At 35.2% G+C, this 25912-nt stretch overlaps 2 protein-coding genes across 9 annotated transcripts in view; one reads left to right on the top strand and one right to left on the bottom strand.

Annotated features, from left to right (window-relative positions):
• LOC132695590 (agrin-like) overlaps nt 1-25912 on the top strand; it is a 264140-nt gene that overhangs the window by 186403 nt on the left and 51825 nt on the right. For all 7 annotated transcript variants that reach the window (XM_060659933.1, XM_060659937.1, XM_060659934.1 and 4 more), the window contains exon 6: nt 22649-22858. In XM_060659933.1, the coding sequence (XP_060515916.1) occupies nt 22649-22858 (210 nt within the window). The remainder of the gene's footprint in view (nt 1-22648; nt 22859-25912) is intronic.
• LOC132695592 (vitellogenin-like) lies at nt 1537-25848 on the bottom strand. Of its 2 annotated transcripts, XM_060659941.1 has the most exons (5): nt 25695-25827; nt 7732-7855; nt 4882-7084; nt 2677-4814; nt 1537-2614 (listed from the first exon to the last, which is right to left on the bottom strand). In XM_060659941.1, the coding sequence occupies exons 2-5, from the start codon at nt 7760-7762 to the stop codon at nt 1623-1625; spliced, it is 5364 nt and encodes a 1787-aa protein (XP_060515924.1). In that variant the 5' UTR covers nt 7763-7855; nt 25695-25827; the 3' UTR covers nt 1537-1622. The 2 variants fall into 2 exon arrangements, with proteins under 2 accessions (XP_060515924.1, XP_060515925.1); XM_060659942.1 differs by lacking the exon at nt 7732-7855 and having other exon boundaries at nt 25695-25848.

A 25912-nucleotide genomic window follows, 5' to 3' on the forward strand; every position in this document is an offset into this window, starting at 1 on the left:
CGAACGGCTCTCGGTTAAATTGGGAGCTTCGGTACAACCCCATTTTTTTGCCCCTTTTTTATTATTTACGGAAATATCGAATTTGGCGACCGACTTTATTGACGAGTCCAAGCCTTATCAAAAATTGAGCAATTTCACCGAAACTCCTACAAAAAGGAACGATGAAAAGGCAGCATCAATTATAACAAATTTGAATCGAATGTTATTTTTACACTTTGCCGTAAAATGAAACATGTAAAACATTGGGGCTTCAAAAAATATATCCAATATTTAGAAACATTTCATTTTTTGCTTTTAATCTGTATTTCTTCCCTAGAAATTTAGAAAATATTGGATGATGAAAGTATTTCTTTACAAAAAACAAATAGATAAAATCGGTAGATCAAGAAAACAATCGTGTAGATTGCTTAGTCTTGTTTGAATTTGGAACAGGATATGGGAAAAAGGATGCCATTCCTAAATCTTTTCCTTCCAACTTCACGCGACAATAGAAACAAAGAGATTTTAAAAAATATGTTTTAAAAGAATATAATAAAAAGCTAAGGTACGATGTCCAATAACTTGCTTTAAGGATTATTTAAACTTCAAATCGGCATCAGCATTTGAAGCATTTTTATTAGGGTTTAATTGATATTTGTCACTTTAACATATTTTACGTTTTTTATTTTATTTCATATTCTATATTTTATGAGAAAAATTGATGAGTTAAACGGCGGGATATTTTTTGTCATGATATGGGAAACAATTATGTGATTCCTAGGTCTCTCTCATCCAACTGTACACAACAATAAAAGACGGTGAAGTACTTTTTTGTGTTGAATATACATGCCAATGTATCGATTGTTATTTAATGGTAAAAAATGTAGGTCATAAAAGCATAACTAGATAATGTACCTTTAGAAATGTGCAGTATATTGTACATTATATAATGGGAAACTACGAAGCAGCAGTACTAATTATAATAATGCTTTTGTTGAATTGAAGAAAGAATATGTTATTTTTATACTTTTTATTTTATTTTATTTTATTTTTATTCTTCCTTAGAAATTTAGAAAATATCTGATAAATATGATATAAATCAGCCATAAGCATTTGAAATCTCTACATATTTTAAGCTGTAAATTTTTGATATAACTGAGACAAAAATCAAGCAACGTCCATAGATCAGGACAATACTTATGTAGGTTGCTTTGCTTCATTTCAAAAGTAGATGTAAATGAAAAAGAGCATACCATAAAAATTGTGTGGTTTCTAGTTCTTTTCCATACAACCCAACGTAACAAGAGATATAAAGAGATTAATTTTTGAAATACTATTTTTGGAAATTCACATTGCTTCGGCGATTGCTTAAAAGTGAATATTCGAACGTTTTTTTTTTCTCGAGAATGCAACTTTGTGGCATTGTGGAAGTACGATCTCCAACAACTTGGTTGAAGGTTACTTTAAACCATTCTGTTGCAAATCCGATTCAGCAAATGTGGAAACACGATGAATTGTTATTGTTAGTAAATGTAGCGCAAAAAAAACAAATGCATATATTTTTGAAAATGTGCAATATATTCGTCTTATTTTTTTTACATTTTGTGGGATGCTCTTGATACTTAACCAATAAAATAAATAAATTAATAACAGCGTTGGGCGACGTCCATTTTCACAGTTTTGGTTGGCTGTTTGTGGCTGAAGTCAGGATTGCCACCTGCATCGATTTGCTTTTTGAAGAGGTAAGCAGCCTTGGTCTTGTCGATACAAACGACGGGAATGTCTTTGCTGATGGTGCTACGCACTCTGTGTTTGCAAACCGGAACCGCGCGGGTGGTAAAGCAAAGACTTCCGTTTTCCTCTACGTAACGGTGTTGAAGTCTGGTACCACTGGATCCTTTCCTACTCTGGTCGAGGCTCTGCTTGCCTGAATCGATTTCAGAAATATAGTTGACGTACAGGGGCAATACTTTCTGTACGCATTCCTGGCTTGCACCCAAACGCTGTTGGTTCTGTCCGATCTTGTAACTTTGGATGAATTTCTGGACATCTTTCGCAACGCAATTGCTAGGAGTGAGGAAATCTTCAAACTGGTCAGCGTTGAAACGACCGCACAATCCAACAATATCGTTGCCCAATTTGTCGTTGACTGTGGTAATTCTTACGCGTTCGCCATCGTAGATCACGTAGAAGGTATCTTGGATTTCAACTTTTACTTCGCCATTTGGTAGAGCGTAGATCTGGATGTATCCCTCGTTTAAGTCGGTGCTTTGTTTGTCGTTGATTGTTACTTTCTGGCCATCGACCAAAACGGTTGCTGCAGGGTTGGAACCAGAGAATTCACCCTGACCTTCGGTAGGCTGCATGGCGATCTCCACCTGCTTTTCTTCGGTTTGAGGACTGTTGATCACGATCTTGAGTTCTTTGTGCTCCGACTGTTCACGAACCAACACGACGAAGTTTTCCATTTGTTCTTTTAGTTGTTGTTCTGCGTTGGATTGGGTGCTTTGTTGACCAAGACGTCTCGCTTGTTGCGGCACGTATTGCATCATTACGGTCCAGTCGCTTCCTAAGGAGATGGGGTAAGTCTTGTTGTTGAAAGTCTGCGTCGCAGTATGGTCGACCACGCAAGTAGCTGAAAAAACAAACCAGAACAATTTATGCGATTGATTTGCAGATTTTCATAATTTTACTTACGTCTGAAGTTCTTGAAGCCGACGGCCTTGCCGAACATACGAGATCGAAGGTGGAATACTGGATGGGGAACAACAATAGTCTGGGCCCATTCGTTCATGGGAATATCAGAAATCGTAGCTTTCTCGTGTTCGCCGGTAACTGAAATGTTCAAGTATTTCAAGTTGGGTTGGAAACGGACTTCCGCGAGGTATTGTTGATCCTGCGATTGTGCGCTTTCGAACTGGGTCATTGGGTAAAAGAACAAGCGAATGCCTCTGTATACGTCCTTGATGGGGCGAGTGATCTTCTCGTCCCAGTTTTCGGGTTTCATTTGTACTTCCATTCTGTCGAAGAAGTTGGCTTGGATGGTCAGGTTAGCGCAGGCTGGAAGGTTACGGTTGCCCTCTTGCATTTCTTGTTTGCATACTTGGTACAAAGGTTGACTCAGTAAATATTCCTTCCTCTCTGAGCTTCTGCGCATGGTAATCTTGCCTTGGACCTTCATCGATTTCGATTCGCTTGGTCCGTAAGAAATCAAATAGTTGAACTTAGCAGAAGGTTCAGTTTTCAACGCGTAAGTCAAGTCAAGACCGTTGGTGTTTGGGATTTCTCCTTGAATTTGAGCTGCAAGTTGTACCGGTTCGTCTCTTACATTGTTCTTGTAATATACTAGTCCATAGTGTTTAGGATCGACATTACTCTTAGCTAAGCCCAAAGTTAAGGAGTGTTGCCTTTGTCTATCACCTTCGAACTCAACAAGCATATCATAGGCGCGGAGATAAGCGCTATTGATTCCAGATCCAACATGTTTCATAATTTGCTTTTGCCTTTCCATGGGTTCCGCCTTAATCTGATTTAATTGGTCCAACGTGATGAACCCAGCCCTTTGCGGCATTTCCGGTTGTTTCTTGTAGGCTTTTTGAAGTCCTAACCTTAAAGTGATTTTGCGGGTGGTGGACTGACCAGGTACAAATGCGACGCTGAATTCAGATTGATGCATACATGCGTTATCCCAGAGTTGTTCCCACGCGGTTATGATGTTCTCAGATTTCCATACTCGCATCAACTCCAGCAAGTTCAAAGATTGTTCGTGGTGGTGTCCCCAAAGGCGGAACGCTAGTCCGGTGTTTTTCTCACCGAATATTTTATCGTACTGCCTTTGGTTGTTTTGCGTGATGACTTGGGTATTGGGCCTGAGTGCTGTAGGAGTGATAGTCATAACATCGCTTCTCGAGGTAAACGGCCAGGCGCTGTAGTGGAGCAATCTTTCTCCCTTAACCTTTGATGGGTCTATTTCCCATTTCGATTGCATGTTTTTAACGTCGATTTCAATCTTAGCGTTGACTGGGATGTTGAAATGGAGGTTTCGGTTAAAGCCGGAGATATATTGCTGGTGGTCGAAGGGAGTAACGAAGGACAAATGGCTTTGAACTTTACCGCTGACGATCATATTTGAGTTAACTTCGGCGGTAATGGTCTCGGGCATTTCCAATTTGTTGTTTTGGGAAAATGAAGGAGAAGCGGCTGCCTTAATATTAGCTTGAACGTTGAGTACTACAGGCATATCGTAGGCGTACAAAAATGGAAGACCCATTTCCGTGGGGAACGAGATAGCTAGTTCCTTGAGGTTGCCCAATTTGGTGTACCGTTGTTGTTTACCATTCTTCAGAGATTCTTCCAACTGGCGAATTTGTTCTGGCAATCTCTCTAGGGTGTTGTTGTCGATTGACCACAGCTTATGTAAGGATCCCATTTGAGTATAAATGAAACCTTCGAGTTGCTCCTTCTCCGGCGTTTCCAAATTCAACATACGGGCGACGTTTTCGCTCGACCATTTGTTTTGTCCACCTTGTTGGGATCGCTGGGATTTGAGTTGTTCATATTGTTCGGTTTGTTGGAACAAAACGTTCTTCAATTCCTTGATACTGGATACCATTGCTTGTACATTAACAAAGTGCTCGTTCATTCCATTGATGCGGCCTTTGACCTGATATTTCAGCGACTTGGGCAAATAGCTTTCTTCGGATCCAATGTGGTATACGTGGTGGACGTATTCCTGTTGCATTTTTTCATGCACGTAATCTTTCCAGCCGTTGTAGTTTTCTATCCCGTAAACTTTGCTAGTGAGGAGGGGTCTAGCGGATTCGGCAGCGTGACGCCTAGAACCAGGATAAATACGTTTAACAATTTTCATTAATTGATGCAAAATAAAATTTCATAACTTACAATTTTTGCAGCCGTGGGCTTCTTAACTGGCAGGCCGTTTCAATAGCAGATTTGACGGCACCGTTAACGAGTTCTTGTTTGTCAATGTTGGTGTACTCGGCCATGCTTTGCAGCATTTCAGCTGGAGGCACGGTACGGATAAGTTGGTAAACGGCGGATGCTCTGATCTCCTGAATTTCACTCGGGTTCTGGTAGATCTTGTACAGAACCGAACGAGCAGTCACGGGATACGATTCCACTAGTTTGTCCAGGGAAACTACCATCATCATACGTTGGAATTGGGAGCATTTTTGTTCCCCCTCTAAATATTTTTCGAACGACGAAAGGATATTCCTGTGTCCAATGTTCCCGAGGGCTCGGATGTAAACATGGATTTTACTCGAATCCGCTTCTTGAATGGAACGGTCCAAGCAGCTCGAAACGTAAGGGATGACCTCGTCTTTCATGAATTTCCTTCCCTGAGCGGTGTTGAAAGTTCCGAAGCTGTGGACCGGGTATTGACTGTGCGACTGGTTGGAGTTGACGTAAACACGGTTTACCAAGTCGGTAAAGGAAAGCAGAGCGGATTCGTTCAAGTGATTTTGGGAACTAACCACGGGATCTTGCACCAGTTCGAAAAATTTGCGCATGTATTCTTCGGTCGGTGTCCTTACCGAATAAGCCATCGTCGAGACAATTTCCGCAGCTTCTTCGTATTCGATTTTCTTAGATTTGATCCATTCCTGGATTGTCGAAAAGGCGGGTCCCGTGCCAGTTTCAGAGACTGCGTCACGGAATGCTATCCAGGCATCACGCTGAGGGCCTTGTTTCGATTGAGTGTACAAAGCTTGAGCGACGGAATTCAATTCAGCGGTGTCCATCAAACGGATAAGGGAGCATAGAATGGTGAATTTGCTGAGGGTCGCTTCGGTCAAGATTTTTTCGGGCTCCTGAATGTCTTGTCCGATCTCTTGGGCGATCTTTTGTACATTTTGTTTCAAGTCAAAGCTGCCGCTTTGTTTGATGGACTTTCCGTGGTATCCCATGAAGTAAGGGAGGAGAGGTAGCTCAGGGGCCGTGTTCATCCCGGGTTGGGGTTGTTGTTGGACGTATTCCTCGGAACTTTGTTGATCGGATTTGTAAAGTTTTTCGATCATTTGCCTGGCAGAACGGCGGAATCTTCCCCACGTTTGTTCTCCACTTTCTTCGCTCGATTCCAATTTGGAAAGGTGCCTGCGTTTTTGACCGCCGCTTACATGGTCGGCATCAGCGAAAGGGCTTTCGTATGAGTAGACAAGGTTTCCGATCGAAACCGGACTCGAGAGCTCTGGTGGTTGTTGGCCTTGGTTCTGTACTTTGTCCAGGGTCAAATTAACCATACTGATGACGGAACCCTTCTCTTTGTTGTCCCAGACAGGGTTGACCAAGATCTTGTTGACTGTGAGGACAGATTGTACAGTGAAGCGTGAAAGTTTTCCGGTCAAAATGGCGCGGGTCTTTGCGTTCCTAACGAAGAATTGTCCAATGCGATTGGACGTGGGTTCAGCCTCGTCGATGCTTCCAAATCCATAGTGGTAAGACGGACGGTCGTAAGCTTCGCTGTAGTTTTTGTTCTTCACAACTTCCATGATTTCACCATCCCCTTTGAGGTTAAGCTGGGGAGCTAACCAGGGTTCGCTCTGGAGTTGATATTCGGGCAAAGGGTGGATCTCGTAAGACGTTACCGTTTCGCCAGTGATCGTTTCTTCCAGGGTTTTGAAAACTCCATCGTTTCTGCCTTCGCTGGGGAAAGTGTTGATGGGATTGTAGACTGCGCGTTTTCCTTGAACGTCAAGTTGGAATTGGCTCATAATACTTTTCACAAAGTTCGCTTCCCAGTTGGTCATATCTTTCTCGACGATGACGTTGTGTAAGATGCCATCTTGGAGTTCAATTTGGAAAGGCTTCTCAGACAGCGACAATGGTTTATATGTCAACTGGGATTCTGGTACAAAGGACTTCCAGCCTCCTGGTAACTCAGAATGGATCTGGGCATATTGGGCATCGGATATTTGTCCTTGAAGCTTTCCATCGGTTCTCAGATAGATATGGAGTTTTCCTTTGATGAAAATGCCCGAGTATTGATCCGCAACCTCGTGAAGTCCAGTCAGTGTGCGTCCGTTAACCAAGTAGACATATTCGGTGTTCTCCTTAAAGGCCGGGAAAGTGGCCAGAGTACAACCCACTAAAAATGAACGCAAAAAATTTAAAAACTAATTGTAGTTTATTCCGAAGTCATAAGTGTCATAAGTCATAAGTCATACTTGTTCGTTGAAAAGTTTTATTTGCTTTGAAACATTCAATATTCTTTTTATATTCAGGATATTTTTAATAAGTATCCCATAACTCACAGGGCGATTCCTTAAGTATTTCTAAGAGAATAATTTGATATAAATAAAGGGCTTCAGGGTGTTCGATATTCTATAGAAGGGAAGAACATTACAAATTGCTAATAATCTACATTTCGAGTAACTGGTGCGTTCCTTTTTTTACTTCAAAAATATTCAGTCCAAATCCATTACGGGTGCCACTGGTATTTTTTTTAATACTTGGTGCCTAAAAATGCACTTTGATACTTAAGTGTACTTGGAACTTAGAACACCTTGTTTCTCGAAAACGAAGCTCCTGCAAGGGATATTTCGATAATTTTTTTCCTTAAAATATTTCATAAATGCTCAATTCAAATTATTAAAAAACATTGAGACATCCAAAATTATTCTAAAGCTGTTGTGTGTGTTGTGGTTGTTTCAAAATTAAGTCCAAAATATTTCAAAGAAAAAAAAAACAGCGCAATGAAGAAAAATACATAAAAATAAAATATATTGGACTTACCAAGGGCAAACAAGACGATTGCAGACCTCATGATGAACTGTACTATTAGTTCTTCACAGGTCTTGTGAATGTAGGTTTGCACAAAATGGTAAAGTATTTATACCAATTACTTTGCTGATATTTGCTGTTTTGAATAAAAATTGTTAGATAATGGACGCAGTTGCATGTTGCGTTTGTCGGATACAAATTAAATGTTTATCAGACATACGGACGTTCCTTAGAAACCGCGCCGTCGAAATTGAAAAGAAATCCCTAAGGGCATATTTGGATAGTCTTGAAATGTTTTTAATTTTTTAATTAATTTTTTTAAAATTTTATTTTTAGAATTCAAAATTTTAAGGATTTACATTATATATTTTCCATTGTTATTGAAAGTGTCGATTATAAATAAGACTTCTTTCGTTCTAATAATAATAACCCTTAATAAATGCTAATTACTTAATTCACTCTTTTAAAAATTTTGTATATTTGTGGTTCCTAAGATATGGTGAGAAAAAAAATCGATACCATCCTATCAAATACTTTTGGAGGCAGTGCAGGCAGTAATTGTCTTTCAAAATATTTTAAAATGCATTACGCTCCTCTACAAGTCATAACTTTCTTATATTTGCTTATATAAGCATTAATTTCACTTTTATTTTTACCTAAAAAGCTGCTTGTAAGTTTTGAAATAATCGATAGATGTGATTTTCAATGGGAAAATTTGATATAGATGCTAATTATGCAAATACTTACAGCAAAAACTAACCAAAACTATTATTATTATTATTTTATATAATTTGAACAAATAGAATTGTTTATTTATTTTTTTTAAATTCTAATAAATCACTTTAACTGTTATTTAACAAAAATAAAATTTTTAAAAATAAAAGAGCAACTTCAATATTAAAGGCGACTTAAATTGTTGATTTTGTATGGTGCTATTTTATGTAATAAAATTTTTAAAAAGCCACACGGGCGTCTTCACAATTGAATAATAATAATAATAATAAACGGTTGTTATTCTATTTCTCAAAATAATACATAAAAAAAATATAAAAAATATCAATTTAAAGAATAAACCGTCGGGCTGTGGGCATCTATATTTGACACAAATATATTGTTGCGGCGTTACTGTAACTAAAGGAATTTAGTTGTCGCATGTCGTTTTAATAATCAATAAACTATAAATGTGAGAATCGACCGATCAAAACCAAAAATTTATTTATTAAGAAATAAAGGAGCCAGTTAAAAAAGTATCTTCTTAATGGGTTGGTTCTTACGTTCTGGAAACAATTAAGTTCAATATAAATGTCGTTGACGAATCTGATTCCGAAAAATTTTAGTTTTTTATGAATGCACAAATCGTAAACTCTACTGGGATAGTCCCTGGTGCCTATGGATTAAAAAATAAATCTCGGGCACTTGTATTGGACATTTTGTGTTTTTCGTTTGTTAAAAACACTTAGAAATCGGCCACATATTTAGTCGCAATAATTAAGAGTGTGATCAAAGAATCGCTAGCCTTAATATTGAAGAAATGTTTATAGCGTTAAAGAGACCTTAAAATAGAATAAGCCTTTAGACCCAAACTTTCTTTTATGAATGCTCAAAATTTGTATTATTAATAATTATTATAATTAGTTAAAATAATTATATTAAAATCGACTGACGGAATCTATTATTACACATTCGATCTCCAAAAACGGAAAAGTGTGGCGTTTATCGGCTGATAAATGCGCGTGCAGTTTTGCCTATTTGCAAATATAGATTACATTTTTCATTCAAGTTATTCGCTATCGACGCCTGTTAAAACTAAATTTGTTACAATGTATATCTTGCAGATAACAATTCATTCACTAATATTTCAATGCGAAATGATAATTTTAATTGATGTAAAACGATATCGTTTAATTCTGATGAAACGGCATTCGCTTTCTGCATATACATTTTCGAGGTTATCTGGTTGCACAAATAATTAAATTAGGTTCTTAATATTTTTATCCAGCGTTAAAATAAATTAATCGGGCCTGAATGTATACATCTGCGTGAGATTTTCCCCATGTTTGTTGATCTCACAGTCCGGTATACATTTTTAACGGTTTAATCCATCTCGGGGAAAGAAATCCTTGCCAGTTGTTTTGAACGGGTTCTATTTTGGAATATTTAGACTTTCGGCTACAATCTCGTAACTGGAAACATTCCAATTTTTTTTGTGTCATTAATGTTATTTACTTAGGCCTAAAAAATTATTATTTCTCAAGCTCAAGCTCAAGCCGGGTGGCGTCATAGCGTGTGATTTTCCATTAATGGCCGGTAAGCTGATTGCCGATCTCATTGTTTACATCTGGATTAATTCGCGTCATTTCCGGCCATTTAACCGTCCATTATAGAAGAATGGGCTCGATATAGCCTTAAATATTCGCTGATGCGATGGCAAACGTGCCAAAAAAAAAATAAGAATCATAATACTAAAGGTTTCAATTTGCTACCAATACAAAAACATACACATACAAGAGTAACTACGTTCTTCTGGAAAAATGCCGTTGACAAACATGGCCCCTGTATTAAATCTCAAGCGAACAATATAATCGAATAAATACAATTTATAAAGAGGAGCGATCCTTATCCACGGTCACATGGAGGTTAAGTAATTTTCAAATCCCTTTTAAAACTACTGTTAGATTTAGTTTTACGAGAATCCTGAACTTAATTATAAATTATTGACAGCTTATCTCAAATCTTGGAAGTGAACATTTCTACGAAATAATATGGGCATTGTTTTATGAAAAAGGCAGACAAAGGATACATTTCTACTATGTATGTGTGTATCCGTTAAAGGTGTCAATAATAATAATAATAAAAAAATATATTTTATCATAATAACACTATGGAATCAAAATACAATAAACTCCGTTTATAATGTACATCGGATATAACGTACTTCCGGATGTTTTTGGTCCGGCCAAAATACTCTTGATGTTTCATCGGATATTGCGTACCATATATAATTTCTACTGAGATTATAAAGTAAAATATGTTCACTATTGTTCTGGTTATAAAGTGCGAGTGTACGCTAAAACCAGATTATTGAGCGGTTGTTCCCCGGGGATTTTTCAGTAATCATTTGCGAGGTTTTCTCTTTTTTTTTTGAGTTTATGGTTAAAATGGAGGATCGGCACAAGTCTTTAACTGTAAAAAAAGATAGAGTATTTCGAAGATTCCAAAATATTGCAATAAGTGGTCCAGTTCTGAAATCGAAAGCCGAAGAATTAGCCAGGGGATTACATGGTGACGATTTTAGTTGTTCTACAGGTTGGCTCGGACGTTTTAAAGTTCGTCACAACATAAACGTCGGAAAAATTTCTGGTGACGCAGGAAACAAGCTGTGCTGAACTTTTTAGAGGATAAGTGGACCAGTACAAAATTACAGCTCTGAGGCTATTTTACAAGATGACTCCAGATCGTACCCTTAAATTTAGAGGAGAAAAGTGTTTGGGTGGGAAGCAGTCGAGCAAAGCTACACCGTTTGAGTTTGTGCAAAGATGATAGAAAGCGAAAAGTGCAAACTTCTTATTATTGGTAAATATGAACGAAATGAAAAATGTCTGTCATTTATAAGTCAAACCAGCGAGCGTGGATGACTAAAGCAATTTTTTATAATTATTTAAAGGATTGGGATGAAAAACTAAAACCTCAGAATAGAAAAAAATGGCTTCTGGTTGACGATTAGGCAGCTCATCTAAAAAATCTAATCCTTTCAAATATCAGATTAGTTTTTGCCTCCAAACAGCACCTCAGTCGTCCAACCAATGGATCAGAGCATAATAAAATGCCTTAACACATATTATCCCGGATACTTTTTGTATCGTTTGATCCAGTCATTTGAAAATAAGGAACCTTTCAATATCACTATCCCAGACTTTCACAATGTCGGAATGATTTTACTTCAACCACTATTTTAAACTGCTTTCGACATGCAGGTCTGATGAAATCGGAAGATGAGTTTGATTCAGACGATGACGACTCAACTCTGGTTTTATATAAAATAAAAATATAGCGGACTTCCGCTTATCGAGTAATCATTTTCTGGTCCCTTAAGGGTAGTTTATAACCGCAGTTTACTGTAATCATCATAATACTAATAAAACTAACCATATTTAATACATAATTTTCTTCAATATAATTGACAAGATTGAAACATGGAAGTAAACCTTTAGTAATAAAATGTACACAATTTTTTGCATATTTTTCTTAAAGATATTTGTGTACCCTATAAAGCAAATTTAGTTTTTATGTATTACTTATTAGATTAACATTACAATTACAATAGACATTATAATAGAGCAGATGTATTACGGACAAAAATCATTATTAAGATAAGAGCAGTTAACAAAAATGAGGTAAATAAAACTAGGAGTTATACTCTTAACGTCACGAGCGATGACGTAGCATCGGTGCATTATAAAAAGAAAAAAAGCAACTTAATAGACCAAAATCAAACCCTAAATGTAGTTCCGCGGACTAAACGGGATCAATGAGAGGTTATTTCAATATTTAAATTATTTGAGGTCATTTCCATAAAACAAGTCAGGCACCATTTTAATATACGAGTAACCGCCTACCTGAAGCACAAATTTAACTTCATTAAAGCAACCGCTGAAAATAAATTAAGGGCTAAATTTAATAAAAAGTAACTTCGGAAAACGCCAGACCACTTAATTCATATTTGGCGTAAAAGTTTGCGCGCGCATTTGCAGTAATATTAATCACACGTGTGTCCTGAACGCGCGGTTCAAAATAGTTGAGAGTTTTATGATATATCCGCAACTTTTCAACACCCATAAATGAACGTGAGCAAACCTCCCTCCTCCCACCCGCCGTCCCCAAAACGTGCTAACGACACACCCTTTTTTATCGGCGAAAAGGAATGATTTAACGTCGAGAGTGATCGAAAGCCATTGTTCGAAAGTCGGGTGGCAATTTTTTACGTGAATTTCCCTAAATAAGTATTGCCCAACCAATCCCAATCACAATTAAATATACAGGATGTTTTTTATTAAACTATCTAAACTCCGGGTGAGAATTGACACTTTTATGAGGCAACTCTATTTTCAAATAGTAACTGGTCACAATTTTTTAAAATAAAATCGATCTCTATAAAATAAAATGAAAAAAAAAACAATAGGAAATAATGAATGCACGAATGCGCGTATATTATTAATCAGTGCCGTTAATAGATTCTTTGTTCGTCCATTTGGGTATCAAATTAGTTAGAAATATTTCAATATGCGTGGCAGTCATAAAATAACAACTGAAAAGTATTAATAATATCGTTGCTTTGTATTTCATATTTCATAAATCTATTTCACATAATCGTATTATTTTTACCCATCGAATACGGTTCTACAGAATGGATATTGACTTAAGAGACACCCTGTACTTTCGTAATTTGGAAAAATCAATCATATTAATAGTACACTATTCAATTTACCTTCGTCGTATGTTCACAAGAAAATAAATAAAATAATAAAAATAAAAAGTAAAATACTTTTCCCAAAATGATCATCGATGATTTTAAAAACAACATAGCAAATCAGGATCCAGTACAGTATACACAGTATATATAGTATTATTCTTACTTGCATCAACAACAGCTAAAACATTCATAAGATGTTTGAATAATGAAAAAAATCGTAATATTCTTGAAGGATTAGAACGTCACGTATGATAGTCCTAATCAGACCGCTCAAATATAAATAAAAGACACACGAGCTTTTTTAAAAATCCTCCTATTATTTCTTTGGTTTATATTTACGTTTTAATTAAATTTCCTTAGACGTTTATCGGGGTAAATTGTTTTTTTTCTATTTTCTAAAATATTATACTTATAATAATAATAGAACTTTTTTCGAACAGGTAACATGACCCAATTACAGGAAATATTAAATATAAATCATACGATATATCTACAGAGAAGGTAAAAACTTGTCTTAAATCTACTAATCTTATAACTAAAAAAAAAGAAAGGAGGAAAAAGAAAAGCATAACACTTGACGGTACGGATAACCCGACGCCAATCGAAGTTGACTAAATATCGCCTGCAGACCATCATAATATAAATCACGGTGCGACGATAATTTGTTGAAGGTAACACATATATATTGTAAAAGGGTTTTAAAAGAAGAAACAGACAATCGATTCCGTAATGAACTTACTTGTAGAGAAATGATTCAGATGGCAAGTCTTCGCTTATACTCAGAGGCAGTAAAGAGAACATTCTCAGTAGAAAATCATCTCTAGTCTCAGGATAGGAGCCCTCCTCCCTGAACATTAGATGCTTCAGTAACCTTCTCTGCACACACTCAATGGACTGGGGGTGGCAGTTATCCAGCTATAGTCAAGCTTGGACCTAACCTAACAGTCGAATAACAATTTAATAGTAGTTGAGCTGCAAAAATGCCTGCAATTTCTTTTTACGAATCCTAAAATTTGCATTGAACTAGAAACCATTCTAGTAATGTGAGGTACAAAAGAGAACGTCTATTCAAATAAAATCCCCCACTCCTTCACAGTGGCAAGTCTAGTCAAGATAGTACCATCCATACTGTAATTAAAGACTATAGGAATTTTCGTGAGTTGGTAAGAAAAGACATTACACTTGCTGATATTAAGATGCAATTTATTTTTAGTATACCACTGACCGACAATATTGATGATGGCCTGGAGAGTCGTACAGTCCATGCCGGTTTTAATGCAGTGACATAGTTTTAACTCGTCCGCATCGGCAAGCTTACGGCCACATGATCATAGAAATGAGATCGTCTATAAATATATTGAAAAGAACTGGTCCAAGGTTACAATCTTGAGGCACACCAGAAGTTGGCACAAAAAGAACTGATCGAAAGCCCTTCATCTCAACGAATTGTCAACGGTTCAGCAGATAGAACTTAAATGAAATTAAATATTTGAGACGATTTTTCAATCAGCGAGTGATGATCTATCTGGTCAAACGCTTTGTGGCAGTTAGTGTTTATAAAGTCAACGTGGCCTGGCTTTTTGAGAGAGCCACAGACATAAGAAGACAGTATTGATATCGTATTTTTATTTTATAGATAGTGACGACTATTAAAACAAAAGTATAGAGGCAATGATTTCTATAACAATATTGCAAATTTAGTAATGTATCTTTCTAGATATAAGAATTTGATCACATATTTTTATTTGATATGTAATGCTGACTTTTAGCGCTGCTTCTGGAAAATAAATAGCTTACTTTTTCGCTTCACTGATTATTAGCGATATAGGACAATTTTGGTATAAATAAAATAAATGGTGTCGTTATAAATAGAATTATTAGGATACTCTTAAAAGGAGATATTGGTTTATTAAATATAAAAATGTTAAAACAGATACAACACGAAAAGTTACCCCATGCCCAACATGTCTGTTATTTAGATACAAGGCAAACTTGAGTCTGCATTTTGTCGAACATCCATTTATAAAACGGGATTTTCAAAAGTAACTTGATAGCATGGTTAAGTTGTTTAAGGATTTATATCCGCAATACATCCGATTGGAAACGTTGAAATTAAAACACATTATAAGATAGTTTTCCTTACAGAAGTTGACAGTTTAATTAATTTGCCTTTGCAAATAGTTTCTTGAATACGACTCCGTAAAAAGAAAACGTGAACCGATTTTCAATGCCAAAATCTTTCTGTATTTTGGAAAACATTTATTAGATTTTATTTAAAGTCCTTTAAACGCCGCCTCAAAAAATATTTACGATGAAACAAATTTGTTATCGCTGTTTCGGTTTATTTATTATCTCCCAGTTTATTTTTTGGAAAAATTGCGAGAGACGCGGCAAATTCGTTATAAAGTCTTCAACACGTTTTCCATGTCACTCGATAAATAAAACGAATGCGATGAGGGCGCAAATTTCTTGAAAATATATCTCCGAGGTGGAGTTTCAATTATTCGGCCTTAGGATCGACAGACTTCATTCTCAAAAGTAAGCCAAGATCTTACGGCTGTCTCAATTTTCCTGCTCTCTTCCGTTTATACATTTTTACATTCTTTGTGATGTAACACTTCAGTATTTCCATTCAAATTATATTCATCTGTCTATTCCTTACGTCAATAGTCACACAAAAACCCTTTTCTTTATAGCTCTTTAAGTGCAATTCAAAATATTATGTTATATTATGTCGATACACAGATTTTAAAATTTGGAAAATTTGTAGGACGGCAATCGTAGTTATTGTTTTCATATTTTGATAACACATTGCTAATATTTTCAAAGCTTAAAAAGTAATATACAAATGAAGCAGATACTGATTCCTGATACTGTTATCTATATTAAATATATTTTGACATAGATACCATGAACCTCCCTAATAATTTAGCATAATTTAAGAATTTTTATATATTATAATATATTATCTAAATGCCTTTCACGGTTTCATGTACACCTAATAATTTACCTTTCAAGATCCCTGTATATGTTTAAAATAATTCCCTGTGTTAAAGCAATATTTTTAGAAGTTTTCCATGACTTTCCCATTTCATTCCTGTTCTTGTATCTCTTTAATGGTATTCGTTGTAGTCAATTTTTGTTCTTATTTAATTGTTCGTCCCTTTATTTTAAAATTCCTGAGAATACTGCAGTAAAACATTGTAAGGTAGGCATAGAAACAAATCGGTTTCTTGGTTTTATTTGGCCCCTCCCAACAAATATTGACTAGCGGGGTTGGACCAAAACCTCATTTAACGGCAATGTTTAAGGGGGTGATTCCTCATATTATTTTTTTAAAACAGTTCCTATAAACGTAGTTCCAGAAATGCATTGTTTCCAATTAGAAGGTGTTAAAGTTAAGAACCGATCCTGGTATTTTTGACAGTGTTCGGCAGTCCACGAGAGGACAGTTTTTGATAGAAATAAAGATAAATATTAAGTTAATTTTAGTCGAATTATTCGCAAATATTATTTAAATGTTGAAAAATATTTTTATGAGAAATCGACATGCAATAAAGTAGTTTTAATTTTTATTGCGTAAACGAAGCAAGATATGAGACAAATTCAAGAGACAAAAAATTAGTAGTTTTGGTGGCTCTATCCCAGTCAGTGGAGTATATTTTATGAACTTCATTGTTTAATTTGTCTTTAGTTAGGGCCAAATCGGCTCTTTATCGTTAGAAATCACGCCAAATTTGCAAAAAGTCCGTGAGAATATATTTGAATTTGTTAAAAAAAAATGTAACATCCTGGAAACAATGCATATTTCTGGACCTACCTTGGTTTTTTCATACAATGATCTGAGGAATCGCCCCATTAAATATTGCCGTGCCTTTTTTAAACACGCTTTATAGTTATGTATTTTGTTTTTGTGAACGGCTTATAAAAACATGGTTCCTTTTCGGCTGACTAAAATTCTTCCAAAACTGATATATTAAAACCCGTATTTGTCTTCGCAATTTTAAATAAGTTAATGCTTTCGTCGCGTCGCCATTTACAATTTGATCCGAATAACGTATTTTAACGCAATAAGGGAATTTCATCGCTTCCCTCATCGACTTTTCAATTGCGCAAAAATGGCGTCCCGTTGAGAAGACGCGATAACAAATTAAGTTTGCGAATGAATATGGATTTAATATTCTTTGTATATAAGTTTGTTTATTTCGCGGAAGCCTCATATTTCCGTTATTTCGATGACGACATGTTCCCGTGTAAACATCTATCAAAGGAAACGTGAATTTGAGAAGAGACAAATATCAACGACGAGAAACAGGCGGTAGCGCTAAAGAGATTGCGATTACGATTTTGCCAGCCCCACTACTCATATTTTACCGTCTAAATAAAGGCAACTTCACATAATCGGCTTCGTCGACCGTAGAAATTTCGGTTGACATTTTCCCCCGTTCGTTTCCAATCTTTGTTTGCGTTTTCCTTCACACTTTTGACGCGATTTTAAATAATTTTTAACATTCCGCGCGTTCCGCCGTATCATTTAACGCCAATCCGCGCCCGAATGAAAATATCCCCCGAATGTCGCTAAAATATCACGTCCTTTTGTCCTATTTTTTAATGGCGTCCCGTGTTTCGCCGATGAAACAGCTTTTAAAAATCATTCTGGTCAAAATTTCCGCTAGATAATTGGGTCCGGCTGTAAATAATGGCCAAACACACTAAAAGTTATAACCATAAAAACGAGACAATAGAATCTCTCTATAAAATTTCGCTAATAACGTCGAAGTCCAATTTAGCAGGCCCAAAATCGAAACGTAAAATTTTTCGGTTTTGCAGTTGGGACATATGCCGATCGGTTTATTCCAAATATTTCGAATATCTTAAAGGGAGATGAGGGACAAACCGTTTACCCGAAAAATTGTCAAAACCGGAAGATGGGAAAAACGTAATACATTCTGTTTTCCCGGTGCGGAAAATATTTGTCAGTATAAGGATATGACTTCCATTTAACAGGACATCAGAATGCGAGGCATATCGCAGCAAGTTGAGTGATATTCACAATTTAGGGATTTCGAAGATATTTCGAATTACGTTGGCAGGATTCCTACGCGGTAAATCTAGCCCCGACATATGTATATACAGTGTGTCCAAGATAAGGATGCACAGCATGGGGATCTCGGAAACTATAAGAGATACAGTGTCGGTTAAATTAGACAAAAGTTGCGCATTTTGATACCGAACAAGATCCCGTTTTACAAATTTGAAAATTCCAAGCCGTTCCGGAAATATCCGAGAAAAACCGAAATATTGCGATTTCGTTTTTATTATTTTTTAAAGCTATTTGAAAAGATATGAAAAAACGGAAAACACTTTTCCATTGGCACTTTTTAATCTCTCCAAATTGACGTTAACAAATTTTCATTACAGCGTTTCGATTCCATGGAACCACCATCAACTTTGATTTTTCTTATGGGACGGAAAAAAAGTACACACAGTATTAGGCTGTGCTTTTCATTGCGAATTCAGCGATGTACGATAGAATATGGTTACTTATGTTTTTATCCAGAAAAATGGATTTTAATACATTTCAGCATTTAAATGGAGTAGGCCATGACAAAATGACATCCAGTCAATTTCAATGACACATTAATGTTATTTGTCTTTGTTATCAGTCGATCATAAGTTTATTCCTTTAGTTATTGTTTTTGTATTTTTATTGTTGTTGTCTTTTTCTAATTTATTTTGTTCTACAATGGAGGGAGGTAATTTTACAAACGAAGAAAAATGTGATATGCTGTCTTGCTACATCTGATGCCAAAGAAATTGTGTGGAAGCCGAGCGTATGTATTCTAACAAATACCCAGAGCGGAGACAACCTGACAAGAGTATTTTTCGGCGTTTGTTATTTAATCTGAAAGAATATGGATCATTTAAGAATCCTGCATTATCCCGACAAAGACCTTCCAATGAAGAAAACCAATACATTGTTCTACAATCTGTTATCGAAAATCCACAAACTTCTACCAGAGAAATTGAAGACCAGAATGGGGTAGCTAAATCTACAGCTCAGTTTATTTTAAGGAAAAATGAATTTAAGCCTTACAAATTCAGAATATGTCAAGGATTAAAACCGGGTGACGACGAACGATGTAGACATTTTTGTGAGTGGTATACCAGGATGTGTGATGAGAGTTTTAATTTTCCATATAAAGTGATTTGGTCTGATGAAAGTATGGTGACCAATAACGGTATTTATAACAGGCGCAATACACACTATTGGTCGCAACAAAATCCACGTGTTAATAGACTATCCAGACATCAAGTTCGCTTTGGGTTTAATATTTGGTGTGGGATTTTTGGTAGCAAGATTATAGGCCCTATTTTCTATAATAATTCCTTAACTTCCGAGCGGTACCTTGACATCTTGAGGCACGATTTAGAAGATGCCTTAGATGATTTACCGCTAGGCGCTGTGCAAGGCTGCTGGTTCCAACAAGATGGTGCCCCAGCCCATAACTCCAGAGAAGTTCGCCAATATTTAACTGAACGGTTTGATGGAAAATACATTGGGACTTACAGTGAAACACCTTGGCCTCCAAGGTCCCCGGACTTAACTCCCTTGGACTTTTTCTTATGGGGCTACATAAAAAATGAGGTATTCAAAGAATGTTTCGACAACGAGGAACAATTACGTCAATCAGTACGAGCAGCGTTTAATAAAATTACTCCTGAAATGTTAAGTCGTGTTTTGGAGTCTACCGTGAGACGGGCGTACTTATGCCTAGAAAATGGAGGTCATTTATTCGAACATTTGTTATAGAATTTGTTTTTCATTAACTTGTTGGATTTAGTTGTTATGTTAAATGAACAGTTAGAGTTAGTAAATAAATAAACACATTAACTCGAACTTGTCAACCATTTTCTTTTGCCTTTCATCGTTCGGATCTCATGGCCTACTACAATAAAATACTAGAAATGTATTAAAAAGCCATTTTTCTGGATAAAAACATAAGTAACCGTATTGTATCGTACATCGTTGAATTCGCAATGAAAAGCACAACCTAATACTGTGTGTACTTTTTTTCCGTCCCATAAGAAAAATCAAAGTTGATGGTGGTTCCATGGAATCGAAACGCTGTAATGAAAATTTGTTAACGTCAATTTGGAGAGATTAAAAAGTGCCAATGGAAAAGTGTTTTCCGTTTTTTCATATCTTTTCAAATAGCTTTAAAAAATAATAAAAACTAAATCGCAATATTTCGGTTTTTCTCGGATATTTCCGGAACGGCTTGGAATTTTCAAATTTGTAAAACGGTCTCTTGTTCGGTATCAAAATGCGCAACTTTTGTCTAATTTAACCGACACTGTATCTCTTATAGTTTCCGAGATCCCCATGCTGTGCATCCTTATCTTGGACACACTGTATAATTTCCTAAATTGTAACACAATTTTAACCATGAAACTTTTTTTTTTTGAAGTGAACCCAAAATGCCTACAGGATTCTTGTTGATCCTTAAGGGTGTGGTTCCTTGGTAGGTCCGCAATCGCGTTATTTGTAGTATGCCAGGAATTAAAATTAAAAAGAAAAACTTTTTTTAAACTTTTAAATTTGCATTGACACCGTTTTAGATGTTTTGTTGAAAATTTTTAGATTATGTTATATGTTATATATGAAAAAAATACATTGTGTGATCAATCCAAATAACTTTTGTTATATCTGTGGTAGTGGTATTAGCAAAGGCATACTATAACTTCTATGAATACCACGCTTATTTTGGTGTAAAAATTGGCGACCAAGACAAGTCCTGGGCTCCTCATACTGTTTGTTCTGTTTGCGTTGAAGCATTACGAAACCGGTAAAAAGTAGAAAGGAATGTTTAAGCTTTGGTGTTCCTATGGTATGGCGCGGGCCTAGGAATCACAGTGATGATTATTTTGGTTCTTGTAATGTTCAAGGATTCGACAGAAAAAATTAAAAACAAATTGTGTATCCCAATCTTGACTCTGCTAAGCGACCAGTTCTCATGGACAAGATGTACCGATACCTGCCACACCCAAAGAACTAGGAAACGTCATATCGTCGGAATCAGAGGAATCTAATTCCGACCCAGATGATTCAGATTTCACAACAGAATTGAATGATTTAATTAGAGATTTCCACCTTCATCGCGAAAAAGAGTTATCTCAATATTTTACTCAGGAAGGACCGCGCATGTATTGCAACAATATCCCTGACTTAGTTTTAAAATTAGGAAGGAAACGTGCCGTATATAAAAGAAGAATGGCGCCTGTTTATTGACTCAAGTACGCGTAGATTAAAAGGCGTTTTATTGAACAATGGTAACGAACTGGCCTCGGTTCCCCTTGCCCATTCGGTAAATTTAAAAGAAACGTATGAAAATTTAGGACTTCTTTTGAAGAAAATAAACTACCAAAAACATGAATGGATGCTTTGTGGTGACCTTATAGTGCTGTGCATGCTCCTAGGACAACAAAATGTCCAAACTCTATTGGTGAGTGAGTGATACTCAGGCAAGAGATAGGCATTGTAGTCAAACAGAATGGCCCTCTAGAACAAGCTTTACACCTGGTAGCAAAAAGATATTAAGAGAGAGCCTAGTTGACCCCAAAAAAGTTTTACTGGCTCCTCTTCATATCAAATTTCGCTTGATGAAGCAGTTTGTTGCCCTTAAAAACACACAGCCTTATGTCCGTACTACGCAGCTTTCTGGCAAAAAGACGAAGGTTGAAGTCCAAAAAGTCTGAGTAAAGTTTTTCTTTTTCACTTTTTTTAAATTAAGGTTCCACTTTTTTGCTGAATAAAAAAATAAATTATTTTAGAAATATTGTTTTTTTCCTTACACGATACAAATAAATGAATAGAATTTTTGAAATCAGCCTACGAAAATTATATGAAATCAGTTTTCAAAATAAAAACATCTGTCAAAAAGTTTAATTTTGTATACTTGTGTAATTAATAATTAGAATTAAATTAAAACTTAAATAACTGTAATTTACTATTGAATATGAAATAGTAGCATTAAACAGCAAGAAAAAAAATCACTAAGAAAGCTATCTAAATTAGCTGTTCAAGCTGTTGAGTCTCGTACCTTTTCAAAAAATGGAGTATTTCCGTTATACCCTGTATATCAAAACTAAAGCGATTGCTAACGTACATTGATATAAACTTTTTTTCTTAAAATTATCCAAGGAATCGCCCTTAACGATCAGCCTGTTATTATGAAACACCCTGTATAATCGCTATAATCTGAGATTGCGACATCAATGGAATATCTCTTTCCGATTCATAATAATAATAATAATACTGTGTCTGTATACGGTATACATATGGTATGTTCATTGCCTTAATCGTAAACCTTTGGTGGTAAGCAGTGTATTTATTCTTTAATTTTACCAACAAAATGGCGGTTGTGTGCGAATTTAACACAAGTCTCGTTTTTGCAGAACCGTGCGACAAGACGTATTGCGCGTTTGGTGCGCAATGTGTGCACGCACCAGATGGAAAAACCCAATGTCAATGTCCCACGATGTGTGGCGACAATTTCGACCCGGTTTGTGGCACCGACAATGTCACATATGACAATCATTGCTATCTTCGTGTTGCTTCGTGCAAAGCACGAGTACATACTCGGATTATGCACAACGGCGAATGCTGTAAGTATCGATTATCCTATCACTGATAAGATTTAATATGCACATGTGTTCACTATAATATTATATACATAAAGAAAAACGTAAATTAAATTTTAACAGAGATGAAAATGAACGCGCCACTTTGAATTTTCAGCGAATAAAAATAGAGTAAAAAACCGCGTGGCGATAACCATCTGAGTTTTGAACATAATTTTCAACAGATAACGCCGAAATGTGTTGGAGTTTCATTTCCCCGGAGACAGAACAGATACTATTTTCCGGGGCCGTATGGGCTCTTGAATGGATAGTTACTGCCCAACGTGTGACCTCGTAAAAATATTATCTTGTTATAAAAGTCGTACGAAAGGAACGTCTCATATACCACACTACCGAGTGTTTTAGACGCAATTTGAAATAAGACCCACTGTCGAGTTTTCTTAAGATTTTCAAAAAATAAGAAAACAAATTTTATTAGTTAATGCGCTCAGTGGTGAGTTCAAATGTAATGTGGTGCTTAACATTTGAAATGTAGGTAAAATATTACATCCATCCATGATATATACGAGATAATTAATATCTTAGAAATAAGGATTATTTCAAAAAACTCAATTCACTAACAACAGTTATCAATGTTCACTGTTTTATGTAGATGTATACTTTTAGGTTAATAATAAGAATAACAATAACAATAAATATAATCTGATTAATACAATGACGCCGTTTAATAAATACTTACCTGAAACTATATTGCAGAATGAAAATATAAATATTTGAATTGCGAGTTGATTGCGAGAAATGAAAAGTTAGATAAGTATCAGGAATTGGCCCTGGAAATAAAATAATTTTCTCCCCGAATGGCCTAATTGAAAAGCAGCTCCTCAAATTTCTGAAGTAAGCTGAACTGTCGGTCTCGAAAACAATTATAGATCTTGTCCAAAAAGCTATTAATTCTATCAACATGTTAGAAGAGTTCTGGAGCGTGAATCGAACGTTGGCTAAGCTTAGTCCGGTTTTGCAAAAAACACACCGACGGAAGTTCTGGTTTAAAATAATAATAATTATAGTAAGTGGTCTATTTTGGTCAAAATAAAAAAATAATTAAAGAAAAAGAGAAGAATAAAAAAAAATAAAAAAAATATCAGAAGAAAAATAACACAAACAAAAGAAAAGTTAACCAAGGGAGAAGTTTAGCCTCATCATAAAGGTGATAAAGTGCTATACTTACACTTAACCTGAAGAAACTTACAAAAATTTACTATAGGAGCTACAACTAAATTACAAAAAATGAGATTTCCTACTGAGTAAATAAACCGTGATAAAAAAAATCATACTACACATTACATTAAAGCATTAAAAGTGTTTAACGAAAACAATAACTCTTGATAATTTAATGGAGAAAATCAGTTGTCTAAAAAAGTGTCCTTATATTGGTTTTAGAAAATTAATAGAAAGGTTTTTAAGTGATGGACAGAGTATAAATTAATTTACTTTTGTTATTTTTTATTGTTCAGGATTGTTACTTTGATTTTGTAGCCATTAGATTGTTGTAAACATGATTTAATGTTGAAATTATTATTTTAAATATTATACAAATATATAATTAGTTTTGAAAATATTAAAATCCAGTAGAAAGAATCTTTTCTGATAAATCAGTTTATTTAATGTGTTATTTCCTGTAAATCTTTTTCAAATTTGTACAAGCGACAAAATATTTATGATCATTCTGACAGTAAATTATTTTTAATTTTTTAAAGTTTTTCAAAGTATCATTAATTCTAAAGAATACTTTCGAAGGTCTCTTAAGCATATACATTATCCGCAGTTATTTCATTACCTGAAACTTGCGTGTTTTTGTTTTAGAAAATCTTCGCAAACTTATTTCACTATACTTAAAACTGAAATTAATAGTTTTTTATTTGGAAGTAATGATGGACCATGTGATTTCACCACTGTGCAGCAATGTAGATTCAAACAGAATAGAATATAATTTTTCATGAATTATTTTGGTAAAGGATTTATAAAAATCAGGCGTCTTGTACTTATATATGATTGTTTTGCATACTATTTTATTTGTTAATGATACAGCTTGTGGTTTATTGAAGTTTTGTGAGAATTACACTGTGGAGGTAAGTAAATAATTTTCCTTAATTAAATTTTGGTTTTGAAAGTAAAACTTTAAATTTACATTGATCGTACTGGAATCGAAGTGTGGCATTTTTTTAACAGTTGCATACACTTTTTTATATTCAGCCATTGTGTCGAAAAAAAATGGAAACTATTAAAATTAAATTAAAATTTCCGTAAATTTCATATATTAATTTAAAATTGTTTATCTTAATTTTAATTAGTTCAAAACAAACACTTTGCAGTTTTTTTTATATTTTGTGAAATTATAATTTGTTTTTTTTTATGCAGTATCTATATTTTCTCTAAAATCCTATTGAAAAATTAAATATATTACAATTTGCATATACACAGAAAATATTGTTTTCCCAAGACATTAGTTCCACCACCATTTCGTTTTAATTTCAGGACCTCGATTCATTACGAAATAATTTAATTATTAGACCATTTTATTCTCTACGCTGGCGGAAAATTTTATTAGCGTACACGAAAATTTCTCCAAGTTGTTAAAACGTGGCGGAAGCATAATTCCATTATTTACTTACTGAAATTAAAATTTCCCGCTTAATAAATAGAGCTAAAAAAGAAAGGGAATATTTTTTAAAACATTCTAAAATTTATTTGGTTTGTTAGGTTAGTTTTTCGCGAATCAATGAATTGCTTTTTTTGACTGGGAACTTATCTGTCTCTATATATCTATATAGTGCGAGAAAAGTGCGATTTCTATTTTTACCGTAAGTAAAATCCATCGTAATAGCACTCGTCGCACTTGGTAATGTATGCTCCCGTATAGACTTAAACGAATTTTATCGAAGTGCCAAAATGTGAAGGTTAAAAGTGCCGTGTCACTTTTTCGACACACTAGTCTGATATTATGATAAACTTAAAATCAATATGGCGCTTGCTCGCCGTTGTCTTCAAATGCAGGCACGCTACCTGCGGTGCAAGTTA

The sequence above is a fragment of the Cylas formicarius genome, unplaced genomic scaffold (assembly GCF_029955315.1).
Source record: "Cylas formicarius isolate icCylForm1 unplaced genomic scaffold, icCylForm1.1 PGA_scaffold_12__32_contigs__length_19106922, whole genome shotgun sequence".
In the NCBI taxonomy this organism is placed as follows: Eukaryota; Metazoa; Arthropoda; class Insecta; order Coleoptera; family Brentidae; genus Cylas; species Cylas formicarius.

Bases quoted from the DNA above. Each gene is read 5' to 3' on its own strand.
- LOC132695592 (XM_060659941.1), bottom strand. From the start codon at position 7,762: ATGAGGTCTGCAATCGTCTTGTTTGCCCTTG. The intron at 7,085-7,731 runs GTAAGTCCAATA...GTTCATTTTTAG, and splicing joins AATCGTCTTGTTTGCCCTTG to TGGGTTGTACTCTGGCCACT. The intron at 4,815-4,881 runs GTAAGTTATGAA...TCCTGGTTCTAG, and splicing joins AGCCCACGGCTGCAAAAATT to GCGTCACGCTGCCGAATCCG.